We start from the raw sequence: 19,175 nt of genomic DNA, 5'->3' as shown, positions 1-19,175 counted from the left end.
CCAGTTTCAAATAAGAATCTTCTTTAAAGTCTGTCTTTCAATACAAAATAAGTTAAACTTTATCAAGGCTGATGGCAAACTGTCCCTAACAAGTCCACTTTATTGCGTGCTCATTGACTTTCTCCTATCAGAGCTGTTTAACAAGTCCACTTTATACATGCTTATTAATCTATCACGCTTATCAGTGGCTCATGGTTGCTTAATGCCTATGTCTGAACTTGACCACAGAGGCAGAGCATCATTCAATCTTGGCAGCAGCTCCAGGATGACAAACTCCACTTTCTCTGCATCAAGACAGCTCATAACTTTTAACAGTGTCTCTCTGTCTTCATACTTTTATACATTCTTCTGTAATAGATAATTATACGCTATCATTGTAATCAATCTACACTACAGCTCAAAAGTTTGAAGTCAATTTTCACCTGGTTTATAATCATGTGATTGGTCCACACATCAGTGTCTAAAAAAACGCTCATTTTTATCTGTGTCTATCCTCAAAATTTGAGTTGATTGCAATCTCTCCCTAACAAGTTCACTTTATTGCGTGCTCATCAATCTCCTCTACAGCTCAGCTAACTGAAGTCAGTTAGAAACGTCTTTTTATCTTAAAAAAAAAACAAGATTCTTTTTTATATTTTGTAAATTGGTTTTGAATGCAAATAAATATAATTGCTTAAAACTTGCATTGATCACCAATTATGATTAATGTTTGATAAAATATTTGCTGGTGTGTGGATTACAACAATAATAGCGAGTGTGCAGATTATATTACCTTCCCTCAGTTTATCACATTAAATCTCATCTTAGTGACCCAGCAGTTTTTCCAAATACAGCTGCACTAACCAACATCATTTTTTCAAGTAATATAAAAATCATTTTTATATATTACCTTTTTAAACATTCCCTTTTTTCTTTCTAATGTCATTAAATCAAGTTTGCACATTTTTATAACAACATTTGGACCTCCAGATCTTTTTAGCTTTCAGTTTTTTCTCAGTGTCACACATGGATTAGTTTTCATCTCTTTCAATAGGAAAGTCAAATCTTCAGACCTTAAAGCAATCTTTGTTTCTTTCAATCATCCTAATATTTTTAATCTCCTGTAATATAATTGCAGTTAACCAGAGCTTAGCTACTCTGATCTACAGTGATTTTCGGGGTTTGGATTTGTTTTTCAAAATTCCGAATAAACTGCATTTTTTAAAAGTACCATTAACCATGTAGACTGACAAGTAACTAACCATGTAACACAGTGATCAGTAGAGAAGAAAGAAAATAACCCATTTCAACATTTCTAGTTCAGATCAAAATTATTGATCTGATTAAGGAAACAGTAAATTTGGCCACATTATTGTCCTGATCCTCCAGTTTTCACTTTCCAATGTGACTAAATAAAATTCAACTGTTTTTTTTAAATAAAAGCAGATGCACATCCATATATTTCTTACAGTAAGAATCCTCCAACAACCTTTCAAAAGAAACATTTTTTGTCTTTCCTCAATTTTGAGAGTAACTGAAGCCACAAACCTGAAGCTCGAGACCCCAAACTAACCAAATTCAATGTTTCCTTAATCAGCACAGTAATTTTTCACTCTTTGTGTGTTATGTTTACTCACAGTTTTGATGCTTGCTTCTTCGACTTGATCCAACTCTGCACCATCGCTCTGCTGTTTTCTCCTCATGCTTCTCCTTCATGCGTCCTGTCCTCAAATATAATCCAACCTGCCTCCTTGTTTCCTCCTTGACTTGTATTAGCAAAATTTCCAGTTAAATTAAGAGAAATCCAGAAAAGTTTTCCTGCTTCAGAAGCTCTTCCAGTTGCCTGTCTTCTTGTCCTCCTTTAAATGTGCATTTTTCTACATTTGTATTTATTTGACTTCATATTGCCATGACAACATAGCACAGAGCATCATGGTAGATTAAGGCAGGGGGTTCTGTCCTCTGCAGAAATGCTGGTGTTCCATAGTGATGTAAAAGTATGTTAATAATCTTTAAACAGACACTCACTGATCCTGTAAGAGCAGGAATTTAACTGCAAACCCTCACAGTCCCCATCAGCATAGCTGGACTGGCCATCGGGCATACCGGGCATTTGGCCGGTGGCCCGATGGTAATTTTTCGTTTTAAATGGGCCGATGTTTTGTTGTTGTTGTCTTTTTTTCGTAACCGTGTAAACAGTGAAAGGTGGGGATTGGACAGATGCTGGCAGACGTGTAAAAATAACTCAATTGTTTGGTAGTGGCTATGGTGGAGCTTTCACAGATTCAGTAAAATTAGCAAGTGGTGGAGGCCAGCAGGTGGATGGGGGAAAGGGGAGGCATTTCGCATTGAGCTGAAAATAAATGCGATTTGTCCCGTACATCAGCTACAATAAAAAAAAGACAAAAAGCTGGAGTTATTCTGTGTCTTTACGCTGTCAGGTGCCTCTTCTTCTCTCATTCTCCCCCCTCCCTCTCCTGCTGCTACTTCATTCGTGAAACTGATCAATGATCAGCTGATCGGCGTTTCTGCCGCCTCTCTCCTGTCTCTCTTGCTTGTTTATCTCCTGCTTTGCGCCAGAAAGAGGAAACTAGTGGAGGTCGGGTTAAACAGCAGCAGCGCCTTTAAACTTGATAAGCTGTTGTTAGAATTTATTTAATATTACTTTCTAGTATCAGCTGATGTTTGTTGGAGCTGTAAAAGCTGCTGGTCATGATATCGGTTTGGTTATCTGGAGAGAGGGAAACATGAAGAAGAAACTAGGAGATGTCCTTACTGAATCATCAGAGCTGAACAGGTGATGGAGAAACAGGTTCACCTTTTAGGTGACATGAATGGGTTGAAGGAAAGCTATGAACTGTTTCTGAGAGACAACTTACACCAGGATCCTTTTCTATGTAGCTGACAGCTGGTAACTGTGCAGGGGCGGGTCTAGCAAAGTTTTGCCATGGGGCCAGGTAGAGCATTAAAGGGAAAGGGGGGCACAAAGAAATACTTTTCTTTCTTATTCTCATTTAAAATTTCTAGCTTTTAACAAATAATTATCCGAATCTTACAACCAAAGTTTTCATCTGATGTCAAATGTATAGAAATCCATTATTGTACATAGTAATTTTTTTTCAGGGTCCCAACATAATTTCTTCAGAAGAAAGTACTGTACATGATGCCAGTATTTTCCCACATTTTCTAGATACTGTACTAGTACTTTGTGTAAAATGCCATCAAAAAGTCAGTTAAGTTTTATTCTTTCTCACCTGTCTTTCTGTCTCCTTTCACTTTTTAAAGGTTGCCATGTTAGAAAACATATTTTGCCCTGCCATGCTGTTTATTGATGTGGTAAGTAAATAGTTTATAAAACTTATCACTAAATCTGTCATTTATTATTTTTAATATTCAGTAATGGTCATGTCTCACCTCTTGTCTGCTCTGTCTTAATTTCAGGTTTCCACCATATGTTCTAGATAGTTCAGGAAGTTAACTCAACCAAGCAGTCTTTGGGTTTCGGCTAAGTACTGTTTAGAATACCAGTATAGGGAGCCTCCAGCCTCCAGTCCCTCCTGCTCAGACTATGAAAACTTCCAGATGGTTCCCACTCTGGAGACCTCCTACCTTGCGCGGGCTGCAAAGAACGAGTTCCTCAACTTGGTGCCTGATATTGAAGAAATGCGACCAGGGTGAGTAATGCCATATTAACCTAAATACTGTCACTAAGACATGTGTCTCACAGACCAAATGTAAGTCGACACTCATGTTCTCTAGTTCAAGCAGAAATGATGTGGATTGATTCAAATTCCTGAGCCTGGATGATTTCAGCTGGAAACAAACCAACTCTGCTTCTTCCTCAGAAAAACAAGCGCTCTCTTAAAAAATAAATAAATGAATAAAATCACTTCTTTTCAGATCTGTTGTGTCCAAGAAGGGTTTTCTAAGCTTCATGGAGCCTCGCTCTAACTCATGGGTGAAGCATTTTGTGGTTGTTCGCCGGCCCTACGTCTTCATCTACAACAGCAACCAGGACCCCGTGGAGCGAGGCGTCCTCAACCTCTCCACAGCACAGGTGGAATACAGCGAAGACCAGCAGGCCATGCTTATGGTTTGAGGCAGGATAGAGAAAGGCTGGATGTAACACGCTTGTCTTTAATGAGAATTCATTCAAATTGTTTTGGTGCACGTTGGCCAGTTTTGGACACATTGATTGATGAAATGGCAAGTGGACTGGGATTTATCATTTGAATGAACATAAATATAATGTGATGTTTTCTTTTCAGACGCCCAACACATTTGCAGTGTGCACAAAACATGGAGGCATCCTCCTGCAGGCCAACAACGAGAATGACATGAACGACTGGCTGTACGCCTTTAATCCTCTGCTAGCAGGAACAATAAGGTACACACACACAGACACACACGCACCTCTCACACCACAGTCAAACGTACAGCTTCTGCACCCTTCAAAAACATTCCCTTCTCCTCACAACGTAAAACTCTCCCCACAGATCTAAGTTGGCGAGGAAGAACTGAGCGGGCGGAGCAGTACGCGGGAAAACCACCGCTTCCGTCCATTATGAAAAGCCTTTGAAAATACCGAAAATACCAAGTGTTAAAACGTATTAATCATTGTGATTCTTGATGGTTTTCTCTTGTAAGTAGACTTGTGGCTTAAGTCTCTTTTCATGCGACTCAAACGTTTAAGTTCCACAGAACTTTTGCCTCCCCGCTTCCCTCCAGCAACCCCGCTGCCAACTTAGCTTTCCTCCTCTCTATTCCCTCCCCTCAGCTTTTTGTGTTTTTGTTTCGATGACAATGTTTGGGTCTAATTTTGTTCCACTTGGTTGTCATTCCCAAACTCCCCTAACTAAGTAGCATGTTGTAGTAATCTACTTGTGTGTGCACGACTCTTTAGAAACTTTCGGTTTGCCAATCATCTGTACAAAAAAATGTCTCTATCAGTTTTATTTGTCTCCTGAAATGAGTTTCATTCTATTTTGTGGGTTTTTGCTGTTGGTTTTTTATTAAATTAACATGCTTGCATGATACCTGCAGCAGTCCTCAGGAGAAGACCAGGTTTGCTCAGTTTCAAACAAAAAACAAAAATGAACCAAATCAACCAGCTTACATTTGAAACCATAAAGAAAAAATCTACAGATATCTCCAAGTGACGTGTTAGTTTACGCTCTGCTACCTAAACTATAGCTGCTAATAGATTTATAGGGTATTTTTCTTCTCGCAGTGAATTTGCATCAGGCTGAACCGTCTCTGAAACAAGAACTCAAAGTGGGAATGAACTTTGACAGGAGGGCCACGCCCAATTTCCTCTGTCATCCACGTCATACTTAGATCCTCCTCAATCTGTGTACATACGCCGCCTCTAAACCCCCGATAGTGCCAGTCAGTTAGTGAGTCAGTAAAATACTGACTCACTAACAGGGTTACAAGGAGATGAGGAGGAGGACTAGGAGGATGAAAACGAACTAAGGAGAGAACTTGATTTGTACATGCAGTCTGTTCTGGGATGAGTGTGGTAGTTAACCCTCGTTTAACACATCCCTCTCTGCTCCTCTAGCTCACTTTATCTCACTGAGAATCAGAAAGCCTTGACATTTACTGCTATTAACTTTACACTCTTGTTGTAAACGCAAAGAAAACACAGTGAAAAGGTTAGAAGGACGTAAGGAAAAAGAATGAATGAATGGTTTAATAGAAGGAAAGACGTTAAAGGGACTACATATTCAAAGGTTTTATTTCTGATACTACCCCATGAAAATATTTGCTATTTTAGTGTGAACTAAGAGAGGGTTTGAATGTAAGAGAGAGGAGGAAAAAGGAAAAGGAGACCTAAAATGTAACCCCCTGCACCTCGACTGAGGAGGTGAGTTACATTAGTGCTTCCTCTTTATTAGAAAGCAGTTTGAGTGAATTAGAAGTCTGTTGTTTTTTTGGAGGAGATCTACTCATTAGTCATGCTAGACATCCATCTGAACTCTATCAAAATAAAGGTGTATTTTAACTCATTTTTATTTTTTCTAATATCAGAGGTCTAGGACTATACAAAGTAGCTGGTGAGAACTAAAACAACAGCAGACTTATTGTGTCTTTCTTCACCTCATCACTTTTTTCTGTGTGTGTTTTTCTGTTGATGCCTTTCAAACAAAACTAGCCATGATATTTTCCACCTTCCCCCTCTGACAATTAATATCAGTTAACCACGCCCCCTTTCAGATTTGTTCACCAAAAGAAAAGAAAAAAAAAAACGTCATTAACGCTGTTTATTATTTGTCAGACCGGTTTTATTTTCATACTTTGTAAATATCTATGTTGTATGGAGCTTGAACTAAAATGTAAATATGTTTACTGTATTTGTAATAATTATAATCCATTCACTGTACAGCATAGATGTGTCGTGCAGATATCCTAATTCTGTGTATGGTAATCTTGCACCATTGAACTGTTAGTGAATGAGGCAACAATAAAAGTGGGAAACGTGCATTAGCAGATCAAGTGCTGCCTGCGTATTTCCTGCTTTATGTGAGCTTCTGCTGTAGTTTATTATGTGCTTTAGTCCCAAGAAACCACCCTTTTACTGTGGCGCACAATAAGATCTTCTGATGTTTGGTGTCATCTTCCTGTGATCTCCTGTGAACAGGTGGATTAATTCATTTCAAGTTTATGTATGTAGCACCAAATCACAGCAGGGGCTGAACACTGTAAAGACTCTAGAATGATTATGGAGGCACAACATTTAAAGCTCCCATCCTTCCATCCCACAGACCTAAAAGTTAGTTATATTATAAACAGCCCCGTGTTTGTTTACTTGATTTGTAAAATGCAAAGTGGTGACGTCCTCATATGGAGACAGTTTTTTTAATAGGCCAAAACAAGTCATTGTTTACAAAAATGTACATTTTATTGGGCAAAATGAGGTAAACAGTGAAGAAAAGTATGAGAAAACGGAGCATAGGATCTCCGGAGACTGTGGCAACTAGAATTATTGTATACGTGTGTGTATTAAGGACTGACACAGACAAAGAATGAATCAGACAATGAAGCAATGTCCTTTTTAAATGTTTATTTATAAACAGGATAAAACCATTCAAGTATTGAGTCATGAATAAAACATCAACCTCTGATCTGCTAATTGGGAAACAGGATGTCAGTGTATTTTTCAGTGCTAGTCCAAATTGAGTGAGATGACTTTACATTTGAATAGATTCGATTACAAGTTATATTTGGTTTTAAATGAATGAGTTCAATTTGATTTAAATCAAGCCAATTCACACATATAAACTTGAAATATATGATAAGATAAAGGTTGTGCAATAATACAGAGAAAGCCCCAACAATCAAATGACCCCCTATGAGCAAGAACTTGGCAACAGTGGGAAGGAAAAACTCCATTTTCGGCAGAACCAGAATCAGGGAGGGGCCATCTGCCTCCACCGGTTGGGGTAAGAAAATGAAACTAAACTATAGGGAGACAAAGAGGAAAGGCGTTCATGATATATATGAAACTTTCTGCTAGCCTTGACTAAAATATTGTTTTTGACAGGAAAGTATTGTTTCATTCATGTTTATTCCACGAGGTGGACAGCAGGAATAAAACAAACCAGATACTAAGAAATAAAGTATACAATGAAATTTTCTCGATATGCTAAAATTCCCACTGAGACTGGATAAGATTATTCTAAAACTGGTCAAAATACAATTCTCTTCATGCACAGAAATCCCACCCAGTCCCACAACCCAGGACGAATATTCCTTGTGTGTTCTTGAGCTGGACAGAAATTCCTCTTGCTGAGCGGGGTCCACGCCATCCTCGTGTCAGGCAGACGAGGAGCCTCCTGTCCCAGTCTCATCCGTCCACTGGGCCCATCACATCCCAGCCCAGTTCTCATTCTGCATTGGAGTCTGTCGCTCGATACCACCGCGGCTCCCCTCACGTCATCACCTGTAAGTAAAAACAAATAGGAGCCAGAACCATCATCCCGGAAGCTGCCCTGGCTTATAGCCATGGCGACCCTCTCCCAACACGGCTACACCCAGTGAACAACAGTGAGACGCTACTGACAAATGCAGGCAGTGGTATACATCTGTCAATCACACACGTTGTCTCCTACTGTCGCCGTTCCTCCTGTCGGGACTGGGTCACCACATCACGCTGACCGGTCTCCAGACAAGGCGTCGCACCCCCCACGATCACGCAGCGGCTCCCTCTTTTCCGCCTGGCCTTCATGCGTTCCTCTTCCAATCTAGGGCCTCTCTCCTTCCAGTGCTCAGCTTGCTTCCTTTTAATACGACCTTTAAACAGCTGAAAGGACACCTCTGGACACACCCATGCCTCAACATGTGATCACTATCAGCTAATTTTTTCCATGCCCAGCTAATCCACAGTGGATTAAAACAACGTAAAATGACACACTAAAAACATGCGATACAAAAAGAATAAAATCATGCAAATAAAAACTACACAAATAGATACTAAAATCAGAAGAAAACCAAGATAAACGATGAATACAAAATTTCTACTGTGTGCAACTCTTTCAGTCTTTGAATATTTTTCATTTCTTACAATCAGAATTCTCCAATAGATTTGTAGAAGAAAATTATTTTCTTTCATGCATCACCAACTGAACCTGTTATGTTAACGTCTCAAGCTCCAGCCTAACCTCATTGAATTTTGCTTAGCAAAGTACTTTTCAACTCTAATAATTAGTAAGATTATATTTCTTATCATCTGTTGGTCGTCTGACCTGATAAACTTCAATGAACATTATGACACAGGAGTGATTGTCTCTAAAAATGGGCTCCTGCACGCTTGCAGACATTTTTCCATCACAACTTATGGATGATGAAGGATTTGATTAAAGCTGTGAAACATTACTGATAAACTTCATGTGATGTTACATTAAAGCCAATTTTCTATTAAAATCAGGGACTTTTCTAACTGACCTCTGACCTTTGAGCAGTAGTGTGTACTGTATGCTTGTATGTAACTGTATCTGACCTGGATTTTATCACCAGTTTCAAATAAGAATCTTCTTTAAAGTCTGTCTTTCAATACAAAATAAGTTAAACTTTATCAAGACTGATGGTAAACTGTCCCTAACAAGTCCACTTTATTGCGTGCTCATTGACTTTCTCCTATCAGAGCTGTTTAACAAGCCCACTTTATACATGCTTATTAATCTATCACGCTTATCAGTGGCTCATGGTTGCTTAAAGCCTATGTCTGAACTTGACCACAGAGGCAGAGCATCATTCAATCTTGGCAGCAGCTCCAGGATGACAAACTCCACTTTCTCTGCATCAAGACAGCTCATAACTTTTTAACAGTCTCTCCTGATAGTCTCATATCATCTGCTCTAATCAATAACCATACACTATCATTACAATGTAGACTACAGCTCAAAAGTCTGAGGTGAATTAGAAATGTCTTGTTTTCAGAATAGATTCAATTAGGTTTCAGATTGAATCACAGCAATTTATGAAAATAATCATATAAATGCTTAATATTAACACTGATCACAAATCATGAATGATTTTTCATAGAATATCTACAGAGGTGTTCAGAGACCCATTTTTAGCAATAATCCCTCCTGTGTTCAGTGGTACATTGTCTTATCTAATGCAAGCTTAACACATTAAAGCCTAACTTATCACTCAAAACAGCTTTTTAAGAGATTTTTGCACAAACTGAAACTATTGTGGTGATTAAAGAAACAATAAATGTGTCTGGATCATCCCAGTGTTTGTTTTGAACCTCATGAAACCAAGTTTCCATTTTCCTCTAAAGGGGCTGCAACACCCAGCTGCACAAAACCTTCACTTTTTTTAACAGTTTCACTCTTTGAATATTTTTCATTTCTTACAATCAGAATTCTCCAATAGATTTGTAGAAGAAAATTATTTTCTTTCAGGCATCACCAACTGAATCTGTTATGTTAACGTCTCAAGCTCCAGCCTAACCTCATTGAATTTTGCTTAGCAAAGTACTTTTCAACTCTAATAATTAGTAAGATTATATTTCTTATCATCTGTTGGTCGTCTGACCTGATAAACTTCAATGAACATTATGACACAGGAGTGATTGTCTCTAAAAATGGGCTCCTGCACGCTTGCAGACATTTTTCCATCACAACTTATGGATGATGAAGGATTTGATTAAAGCTGTGAAACATTACTGATAAACTTCATGTGATGTTACATTAAAGCCAATTTTCTATTAAAATCAGGGACTTTTCTAACTGACCTCTGACCTTTGAGCAGTAGTGTGTACTGTATGCTTGTATGTAACTGTATCTGACCTGGATTTTATCACCAGTTTCAAATAAGAATCTTCTTTAAAGTCTGTCTTTCAATACAAAATAAGTTAAACTTTATCAAGGCTGATGGTAATCTGTCCCTAACAAGTCCACTTTATTGCGTGCTCATTGACTTTCTCCTATCAGAGCTGTTTAACAAGCCCACTTTATACATGCTTATTAATCTATCACGCTTATCAGTGGCTCATGGTTGCTTAAAGCCTATGTCTGAACTTGACCACAGAGGCAGAGCATCATTCAATCTTGGCAGCAGCTCCAGGATGACAAACTCCACTTTCTCTGCATCAAGACAGCTCATAACTTTTTAACAGTCTCTCCTGATAGTCTCATATCATCTGCTCTAATAAATAACGGTACACTATCATTACAATGTAGACTACAGCTCAAAAGTCTGAGGTGAATTAGAAATGTCTTGTTTTCAGAATAGACTCAAATTTGGTTTCAGATTGAATCACAGAAAATTTAAAAAAAATAATCATATAAATGCTTAATATTAACACTGATCACAAATCATGAATGATTTTTAATAGAATATCTACAGAGGTGTTCAGAGACCCATTTTCAGCAATAATCCCTCCTGTGTTCAGTGGTACATTGTCTTATCTAATGCAAGCTTAACACATTAAAACCTAACTTATCACTCAAAACAGCTTTTTAAGAGATTTTTGCACAAACTGAAACTATTGTGGTGATTAAAGAAACAATAAATGTGTCTGGATCATCCCAGTGTTTGTTTTGAACCTCATGAAACCAAGTTTCCATTTTCCTCTAAACAAGCTGCAACACCCAGCTGCACAAAACCTTCATTTTTTTTTAACAGTTTCACTCTTTGAATATTTTTCATTTCTTACAATCAGAATTCTCCAATAGATTTGTAGAAGAAAATTATTTTCTTTCATGCATCACCAACTGAACCTGTCATGTTAACGTCTCAAGCTCCAGCCTAACCTCATTGAATTTTGCTTAGCAAAGTACTTTTCAACTCTAATAATTAGTAAGATTATATTTCTTATCATCCTCCGTGAATCGCAACCTTATCGTGGTGGAGGGGTTTGTGTGTCCCAGGGATCCCAGGGGCTATGTTGTCTGTGGGCTTTTGCCCCCTGGTAGGGTCTCCCATGGCAAATTGGTCCTGGGTGAGGGACCAGACAAAGAGCGATTCAGAAGACCCTTATGAAAAGAACACCGAGGGAACAGTTTACCCTGCCCGGGATAGGGTTACCGGGGCCCCGCCCTGGAGCCAGGCCCGGGGAGGGTGCCCGAGGGCGAGCGTCTGGTGGCCGGGCCTTAGTCCATGGGGCCCAGCCGGGCACAGCCCGAAGAGGAGACATGGGCCCATGCTCCTGCAGGCCCACCACCCGCAGGAGGCGCCATATTGGTCGGGTGCATTGTGTGCCGGGTGGCGGCCAGGAGCGGAGGCCCTGGCGGACTGACCCCCGGCTGCCAAGACTGGCAATAGGGACATGGAATGTCACCTCTCTGGTGGGGAAGGAGCCTGAGTTAGTGCGTGAGGTTGAGAGGTACCGGCTAGATATAGTCGGGCTCACCTCTACGCATGGCTTGGGCTTAGGAACCAGTCTCCTGGAGAGGGGCTGGACTCTGTCTCAGTCTGGAGTTGCCCCTGGTGAGAGGCGGCGGGCTGGGGTGGGTATTCTAATATCCCCTCGGCTTGCTGCCGGTACTTTGGGGTTTTTCCCGGTGGACGAGAGGGTTTGTTCCCTGCGCCTTAGGGTCGGGGAACGGGTCCTGACTGTCATCTGCGGTTATGCGCCGAGTGGCAGTTCGGAGTACCCAGCCTTCTTAGAGTCCCTGGAGGGGGTGCTGGAAGGTGCTCCACCTGGAGACTCTGTTGTCCTGCTGGGAGACTTCAATGCTCACGTGGGTAACGACAGCGAGACCTGGAGGGGCGTGATTGGGAGGAATGGCCTAACTGATCTGAACCCGAGCGGTGCTTTGTTATTGGACTTCTGTGCTAATCACAGTTTGGCCATAACGAACACCTTGTTCGAACATAAGAGTGTCCATAAGTGCACGTGGCACCAGGACGCTCTAGGCCGTAGGTCGATGATCGATTTTGTAATCGTATCACCAGACCTGCGACCATATGTTCTGGACACTCGGGTAAAGAGAGGGGCTGAGCTGTCAACTGATCACCACCTGGTGGTGAGTTGGATCAGGTGGCGGGGGAGGACGCTGGACAGACCTGGTGCACCTAAACGCGTAGTGAGGGTGTGCTGGGAACGACTAGCAGAGGCCCCAGTCCGCGAGATCTTCAACGCACACCTCCGGCAGAGCTTCAACAGCATTCCGAGGGAGGCGGGGGACATTGAGTCCGAATGGACCATGTTCAGCGTCGCCATTGCCGAAGCTGCTGCATTGAGCTGCGGCCGCAAGGTGGTTGGTGCCTGCCGTGGTGGTAATCCCCGAACCAAATGGTGGACACCAGAGGTGAAGGGAGCCACCAGGCTGAAGAAGGAGTCCTATCGGGCTTGGTTAGCCTGTGGGGCTCCGGAGGCAGCCGACAGGTACTGACAGGCCAAGCGGAATGCGGCTCGGGCAGTGGCTGAAGCAAAAACTCGGGTGTGGGAGGAGTTCGGAGAGGCAATGGAAAAAGACTTTCGGACTGCCTCGAAGAGATTCTGGCAAACCGTCAGGCGTCTCAGGAGGGGAAAGCGGTGCTCTACCTGCACTGTGTACAGTGCTGGCGGAACGCTGCTGACGTCGACTGAGAAAATTGTCAGGCGGTGGAAGGAATACTTCGAGGACCTCCTTAATCCCACTGACGCGTCTTCCGAGGAGGAAGCAGAGTCTGGGGATGAGGGGAATGACCCGCCAATTTCTGGGGGCGAGGTCACTGAGGCAGTTAAACAACTCCTTGGTGGCAGAGCCCCTGGTGTTGATGAGGTCCGCCCCGAGTTCCTGAAGGCTCTGGACGTTGTAGGGCTGTCTTGGTTGACACGCCTCTGCAATGTTGTGTGGAGATCAGGGGCAGTACCCCTGGACTGGCAGACCAGGGTGGTGGTCCCCATCTTTAAGAAGGGGGACCGGAGGGTGTGTTCCAACTACAGGGGGATCACACTCCTCAGCCTCCCCGGGAAAGTCTATGCTAGGGTGCTGGAAAGGAGAGTTCGTCCGCTAGTCGAACCTCAGATACAGGAGGAACAATGCGGTTTTCGTCCTGGTCGCGGAACACTGGACTAGCTCTTCATCCTCTCGAGGATACTTGAGGGTGCATGGGAGTTTGCCCAACCAGTCTACATGTGTTTTGTGGACTTGGAGAAGGCATTCGACCGTGTCCCTCGGGGTGTCCTGTGGGAGGTGTTGCGGGAGTATGGGGTGTCTGGCCCATTGCTACGGGCCATTCGATCCCTATACAACCGTTGCAAGAGCTTGGTTCGCATTGCCGGCAATAAGTCGGACTCGTTCCCGGTGGGTGATGGGCTCCGCCAGGGCTGCCCTTTGTCACCGGTTCTGTTCATAATTTTTATGGACAGGATTTCTAGGCGCAGCCAAGTGGCGGAGGGCTTTCGCTTTGGTGGCCTCAGAATCTCATCTCTGATTTTTGCGGATGATGTGGTTCTGTTGGCTTCATCGGGTGAGGGCCTCCAGCTCGCACTGGAACGGTTTGCAGCCAAGTGTGAAGCAGCGGGAATGAGGATCAGCACCTCCAAATCTGAGGCCATGGTTCTCAGCCGGAAAAGGGTGGAGTGCCCACTCCGGGTCGGGGATGAGTTCCTGCCCCAAGTGGAGGAGTTCAAGTATCTCGGGGTCTTGTTCGCGAGTGATGGGAGGAGGGAGCCGGAGATCGACAGACGGATTGGGGCTGCAGCTGCAGTAATGCAGACGCTGCACCGGTCCGTCGTGGTGAAGAGGGAGCTGAGTGTAAAAGCGAAGCTCTCAATTTACCGGTCGATCTACGTCCCTACCCTCACCTATGGCCACGAGCTGTGGGTAGTGACCGAAAGAACAAGATCGCGGATACAAGCGGCGGAAATGAGCTTTCTCCGAAGGGTGGCTGGCCTCTCCCTTAGAGATAGGGTGGGAAGTTCGGCCATCCGGGAGGGGCTCAGAGTAGAGCCGCTGCTGCTCCACATCGAAAGGAGACAGCTGAGGTGGTTTGGGCATCTGACAAGGATGCACCCTGGGCGCCTCCTGGGTGAGGTGTTCCAGGCATGTCCCACCGGGAGGAGGCCCCGGGGCAGACCCAGGACACGCTGGAGAGATTATATCTCTCGGCTGGCCTGGGGACGCCTTGGTGTTCCCCCGGATAAGCTGGAGGAGGTGGCTGAGGAGAGGGAGGTCTGGGCCTCTTTGCTTAGGCTGCTGCCCCCGCGACCCGGCCTCGGATAAAGCGGATGAAGATGGATGGATGGATGGATGATCTGTTGGTCGTCTGACCTGATAAACTTCAATGAACATTATGTCAAAGGAGTGATTGTCTCTAAAAATGGGCTCCTGCACGCTTGCAGACATTTTTCCATCACAACTTATTTATGATGAATGATTTGATAAAAAGCTGTGAAACATTACTGATAAACTGCATGTGATGTTACATTAAAGCCAATTGTCTATTAAAATCAGGGACTTTTCTAACTGACCTCTGACCTTTGAGCAGTAGTGTGTACTCTATGCTTGTATGTAACTGTATCTGACCTGGATTTTATCACCAGTTTCAAATAAGAATCTTCTTTAAAGTCTGTCTTTCAATACAAAATAAGTTAAACTTTATCAAGGCTGATGGTAAACTGTCCCTAACAAGTCCACTTTATTGCGTGCTCATTGACTTTCTCCTATCAGAGCTGTTTAACAAGCCCACTTTATACATGCTTATTAATCTATCACGCTTATCAGTGGCTCATGGTTGGTTAAAGCCTATGTCTGAACTTGACCACAGAGGCAGAGCATCATTCAATCTTGGCAGCAGCTCCAGGATGACAAACTCCACTTTCTCTGCATCAAGACAGCTCATAACTTTTTAACAGTCTCTCCTGATAGTCTCATATCATCTGATCTAATCAATAACCATACACTATCATTACAATGTAGACTACAGCTCAAAAGTCTGAGGTGAATTAGAAATGTCTTGTTTTCAGAATAGACTCAAATTAGGTTTCAGATTGAATCACAGCAATTTATGAAAATAATCATATAAATGCTTAATATTAACACTGATCACAAATCATGAATGATTTTTAATAGAATATCTACAGAGGTGTTCAGAGACCCATTTTCAGCAATAATCCCTCCTGTGTTCAGTGGTACATTGTCTTATCTAATGCAAGCTTAACACATTAAAGCCTAACTTATCACTCAAAACAACTTTTTAAGAGATTTTTGCACAAACTGAAACTATTGTGGTGATTAAAGAAACAATAAATGTGTCTGGATCATCCCAGTGTTTGTTTTTAACCTCATGAAACCAAGTTTCCATTTTCCTCTAAAGGGGCTGCAACACCCAGCTGCACAAAACCTTCACTTTTTTTAACAGTTTCACTCTTTGAATATTTTTCATTTCTTACAATCAGAATTCTCCAATAGATTTGTAGAAGAAAATTATTTTCTTTCAGGCATCACCAACTGAACCTGTTATGTTAACGTCTCAAGCTCCAGCCTAACCTCATTGAATTTTGCTTAGCAAAGTACTTTTCAACTCTAATAATTAGTAAGATTATATTTCTTATCATCTGTTGGTCGTCTGACCTGATAAACTTCAATGAACATTATGACACAGGAGTGATTGTCTCTAAAAATGGGCTCCTGCACGCTTGCAGACATTTTTCCATCACAACTTATGGATGATGAAGGATTTGATAAAAAGCTGTGAAACATTACTGATAAACTTCATGTGATGTTACATTAAAGTCAATTTTCTATTAAAATCAGGGACTTTTCTAACTGACCTCTGACCTTTGAGCAGTAGTGTGTACTCTATGCTTGTATGTAACTGCATCTGACCTGGATTTTATCACCAGTTTCAAATAAGAATCTTCTTTAAAGTCTGTCTTTCAATACAAAATAAGTTAAACTTTATCAAGGCTGATGGTAAACTGTCCCTAACAAGTCCACTTTATTGCGTGCTCATTGACTTTCTCCTATCAGAGCTGTTTAACAAGCCCACTTTATACATGCTTATTAATCTATCAGGCTTATCAGTGGCTCATGGTTGCTTAAAGCCTATGTCTGAACTTGACCACAGAGGCAGAGCATCATTCAATCTTGGCAGCAGCTCCAGGATGACAAACTCCACTTTCTCTGCATCAAGACAGCTCATAACTTTTTAACAGTCTCTCCTGATAGTCTCATATCATCTGCTCTAATCAATAACCATACACTATCATTACAATGTAGACTACAGCTCAAAAGTCTGAGGTGAATTAGAAATGTCTTGTTTTCAGAATAGACTCAAATTAGGTTTCAGATTGAATCACAGAAAATTTTAAAAAATAATCATATAAATGCTTAATATTAACACTGATCACAAATCATGAATGATTTTTAATAGAATATCTACAGAGGTGTTCAGAGACCCATTTTCAGCAATAATCCCTCCTGTGTTCAGTGGTACATTGTCTTATCTAATGCAAGCTTAACACATTAAAGCCTAACTTATCACTCAAAACAGCTTTTTAAAGATTTTTGCACAAACTGAAACTATTGTGGTGATTAAAGAAACAATAAATGTGTCTGGATCATCCCAGTGTTTGTTTTTAACCTCATGAAACCAAGTTTCCATTTTCCTCTAAAGGGGCTGCAACACCCAGCTGCACAAAACCTTCACTTTTTTTTTAACAGTTTCACTCTTTGAATATTTTTCATTTCTTACAATCAGAATTCTCCAATAGATTTGTAGAAGAAAATTATTTTCTTTCAGGCATCACCAACTGAATCTGTTATGTTAAATCTCAAGCTCCAGCCTAACCTCATTGAATTTTGCTTTGCAAAGTACTTTTCAACTCTAATAATTAGTAAGATTATATTTCTTATCATCTGTTGGTCGTCTGACCTGATAAACTTCAATGAACATTATGACACAGGAGTGATTGTCTCTAAAAATGGGCTCCTGCACGCTTGCAGACATTTTTCCATCACAACTTATGGATGATGAAGGATTTGATAAAAAGCTGTGAAACATTACTGTTAACCTTCATGTGATGTTACATTAAAGCCAATTTTCTATTAAAATCAGGGACTTTTCTAACTGACCTCTGACCTTTGAGCAGTAGTGTGTACTGTATGCTTGTATGTAACTGTATCTGACCTGGATTTTATCACCAGTTTCAAATAAGAATCTTCTTTAAAGTCTGTCTTTCAATACAAATGAAGTTAAACTTTATCAAGGCTGATGGTAAACTGTCCCTAACAAGTCCACTTTATTGCGTGCTCATTGACTTTCTCCTATCAGAGCTGTTTAACAAGCCCACTTTATACATGCTTATTAATCTATCACGCTTATCAGTGGCTCATGGTTGCTTAAAGCCTATGTCTGAACTTGACCACAGAGGCAGAGCATCATTCAATCTTGGCAGCAGCTCCAGGATGACAAACTCCACTTTCTCTGCATCAAGACAGCTCATAACTTTTTAACAGTCTCTCCTGATAGTCTCATATCATCTGCTCTAATCAATAACCATACACTATCATTGCAATGTATACTACAGCTCAAAAGTCTGAGGTGAATTAGAAATGTCTTGTTTTCAGAATAGACTCAAATTTGGTTTCAGATTGAATCACAGAAAATTTTAAAAAATAATCATATAAATGCTTACTAAAACTAACTAAAAGAGATGGACAAGCCACGATTGCACTGCAATGGCCTCAAGACATGTGGTGCGTGATGTTACTATGTAAATTGACGGGTAAGGTTTATGAGGTTTGCTCTGGTTTGTCTATGGAGGACTGCTTAGTTTATGAAAAGCTTAAAAGTGCTGTCCTCCAAGCCCATGAACTCACACCTGAAGCCTATAGGCAGCATTTTAGAGGTTTGGAGTTGGCACAGGGTCAATCTTACCTTGACTTTGCAAGAGAGAAGAAAAAGCTTTTCGATAGGTGGTGCTCGGCAAGCCATGCTAATGATCTAAGTTTGTTATGTGAGCTAATTCTTGTGGAGGATTTTAGAAACTCTATTCCTGAGTCGATAGCTTGTTATTTAAGTGAACAGAGGGTTTCCACTTTACAGCAAGCTGCCACCTTGGCAGATGAGGTTAAGCTGACTTATAAAGCAAATGCTGCAGGACACGATATCCCTTTGCGCCATAGTACCTCTGGGAGAGGTAAGAGTGGGCCAGCTAACAAGGCTAATGCAGTTGTGGTTTCAAGATCAAGAGCAAAACTGTGTTTCTTCTGCCACAAACCTGGACACCTCGTTGCTAACTGTTTGAAGTTGAAACGCAAACAGACAGCCCACTCAAAGCAAAAAGGGCCTGCTTTGAGAAAAGTCAGTCGTGGCTCTCAAACCGACAAGGTTGCCAGGCCTACTAAGAGGCTAAACTTGGAGCACAATTGGTCAGTAGCGCCCTGTAGTAAGTGTAAGAGGTCAACTAGCCCTGAGCTGCTGCTGGTTGACAATGTCCCAGTTCCTCAAAATGACCTGCAGGTGGACAGATCATGTATAACCCCACCACTCAGACCTGTACCCCTGACTAACAAACTTGCCTGTACCCGTGACCTGAGCAATCATCTGAAAACTGTTGCAGTAAGGTCTTCTGACTGCCTGCTGTGTTCTCCACATGTGATGGCTCAAAAAAGCCCTGGCTATCACATGAGACATTGTTTTGAGGGTCTGCGGCCACCTTCAGTAAGCATATTGAACCCACTGAGATGGGGTTGGCAGCTTCCGCAGGCAATGCCTAACCGTTGCTATTGGGTTAGGTAGGTGGA

General features: G+C 41.7%; 1 protein-coding gene across 1 annotated transcript; it reads left to right on the top strand.

The window, feature by feature from the left end:
• The first annotated feature begins 3,478 nt into the window (after window positions 1-3,478).
• On the top strand, window positions 3,479-4,156 carry LOC148100189 (kinesin-like protein KIF1B). Its single transcript, XM_087848683.1, has 2 exons — window positions 3,479-3,653; window positions 3,880-4,156. Exons 1-2 carry the CDS (start codon window positions 3,562-3,564, stop codon window positions 4,076-4,078), a joined length of 291 nt encoding a protein of 96 aa, XP_087704809.1. The 5' UTR covers window positions 3,479-3,561; the 3' UTR covers window positions 4,079-4,156.
• The last annotated feature ends 15,019 nt before the right edge of the window (window positions 4,157-19,175 follow it).

Source organism: Neolamprologus brichardi, chromosome 12, assembly GCF_056152115.1.
Source record: "Neolamprologus brichardi isolate AB-2024 chromosome 12, ASM5615211v1, whole genome shotgun sequence".
NCBI classification, from domain to species: Eukaryota; Metazoa; Chordata; class Actinopteri; order Cichliformes; family Cichlidae; genus Neolamprologus; species Neolamprologus brichardi.
Note: the sequence above shows the minus strand (reverse complement) of the source record. Positions and strands in the feature narration are given on the sequence as shown.

What these genes read in the sequence shown, in the direction of transcription:
- LOC148100189 (XM_087848683.1), top strand. Translation starts at nt 3,562, where the DNA reads ATGGTTCCCACTCTGGAGACCTCCTACCTTGCGCGGGCTGCAAAGAAC. An exon ending in ATTGAAGAAATGCGACCAGG is followed by an intron (nt 3,654 to 3,879) that starts GTGAGTAATGCC and finishes ACTTCTTTTCAG; the next exon opens with ATCTGTTGTGTCCAAGAAGG.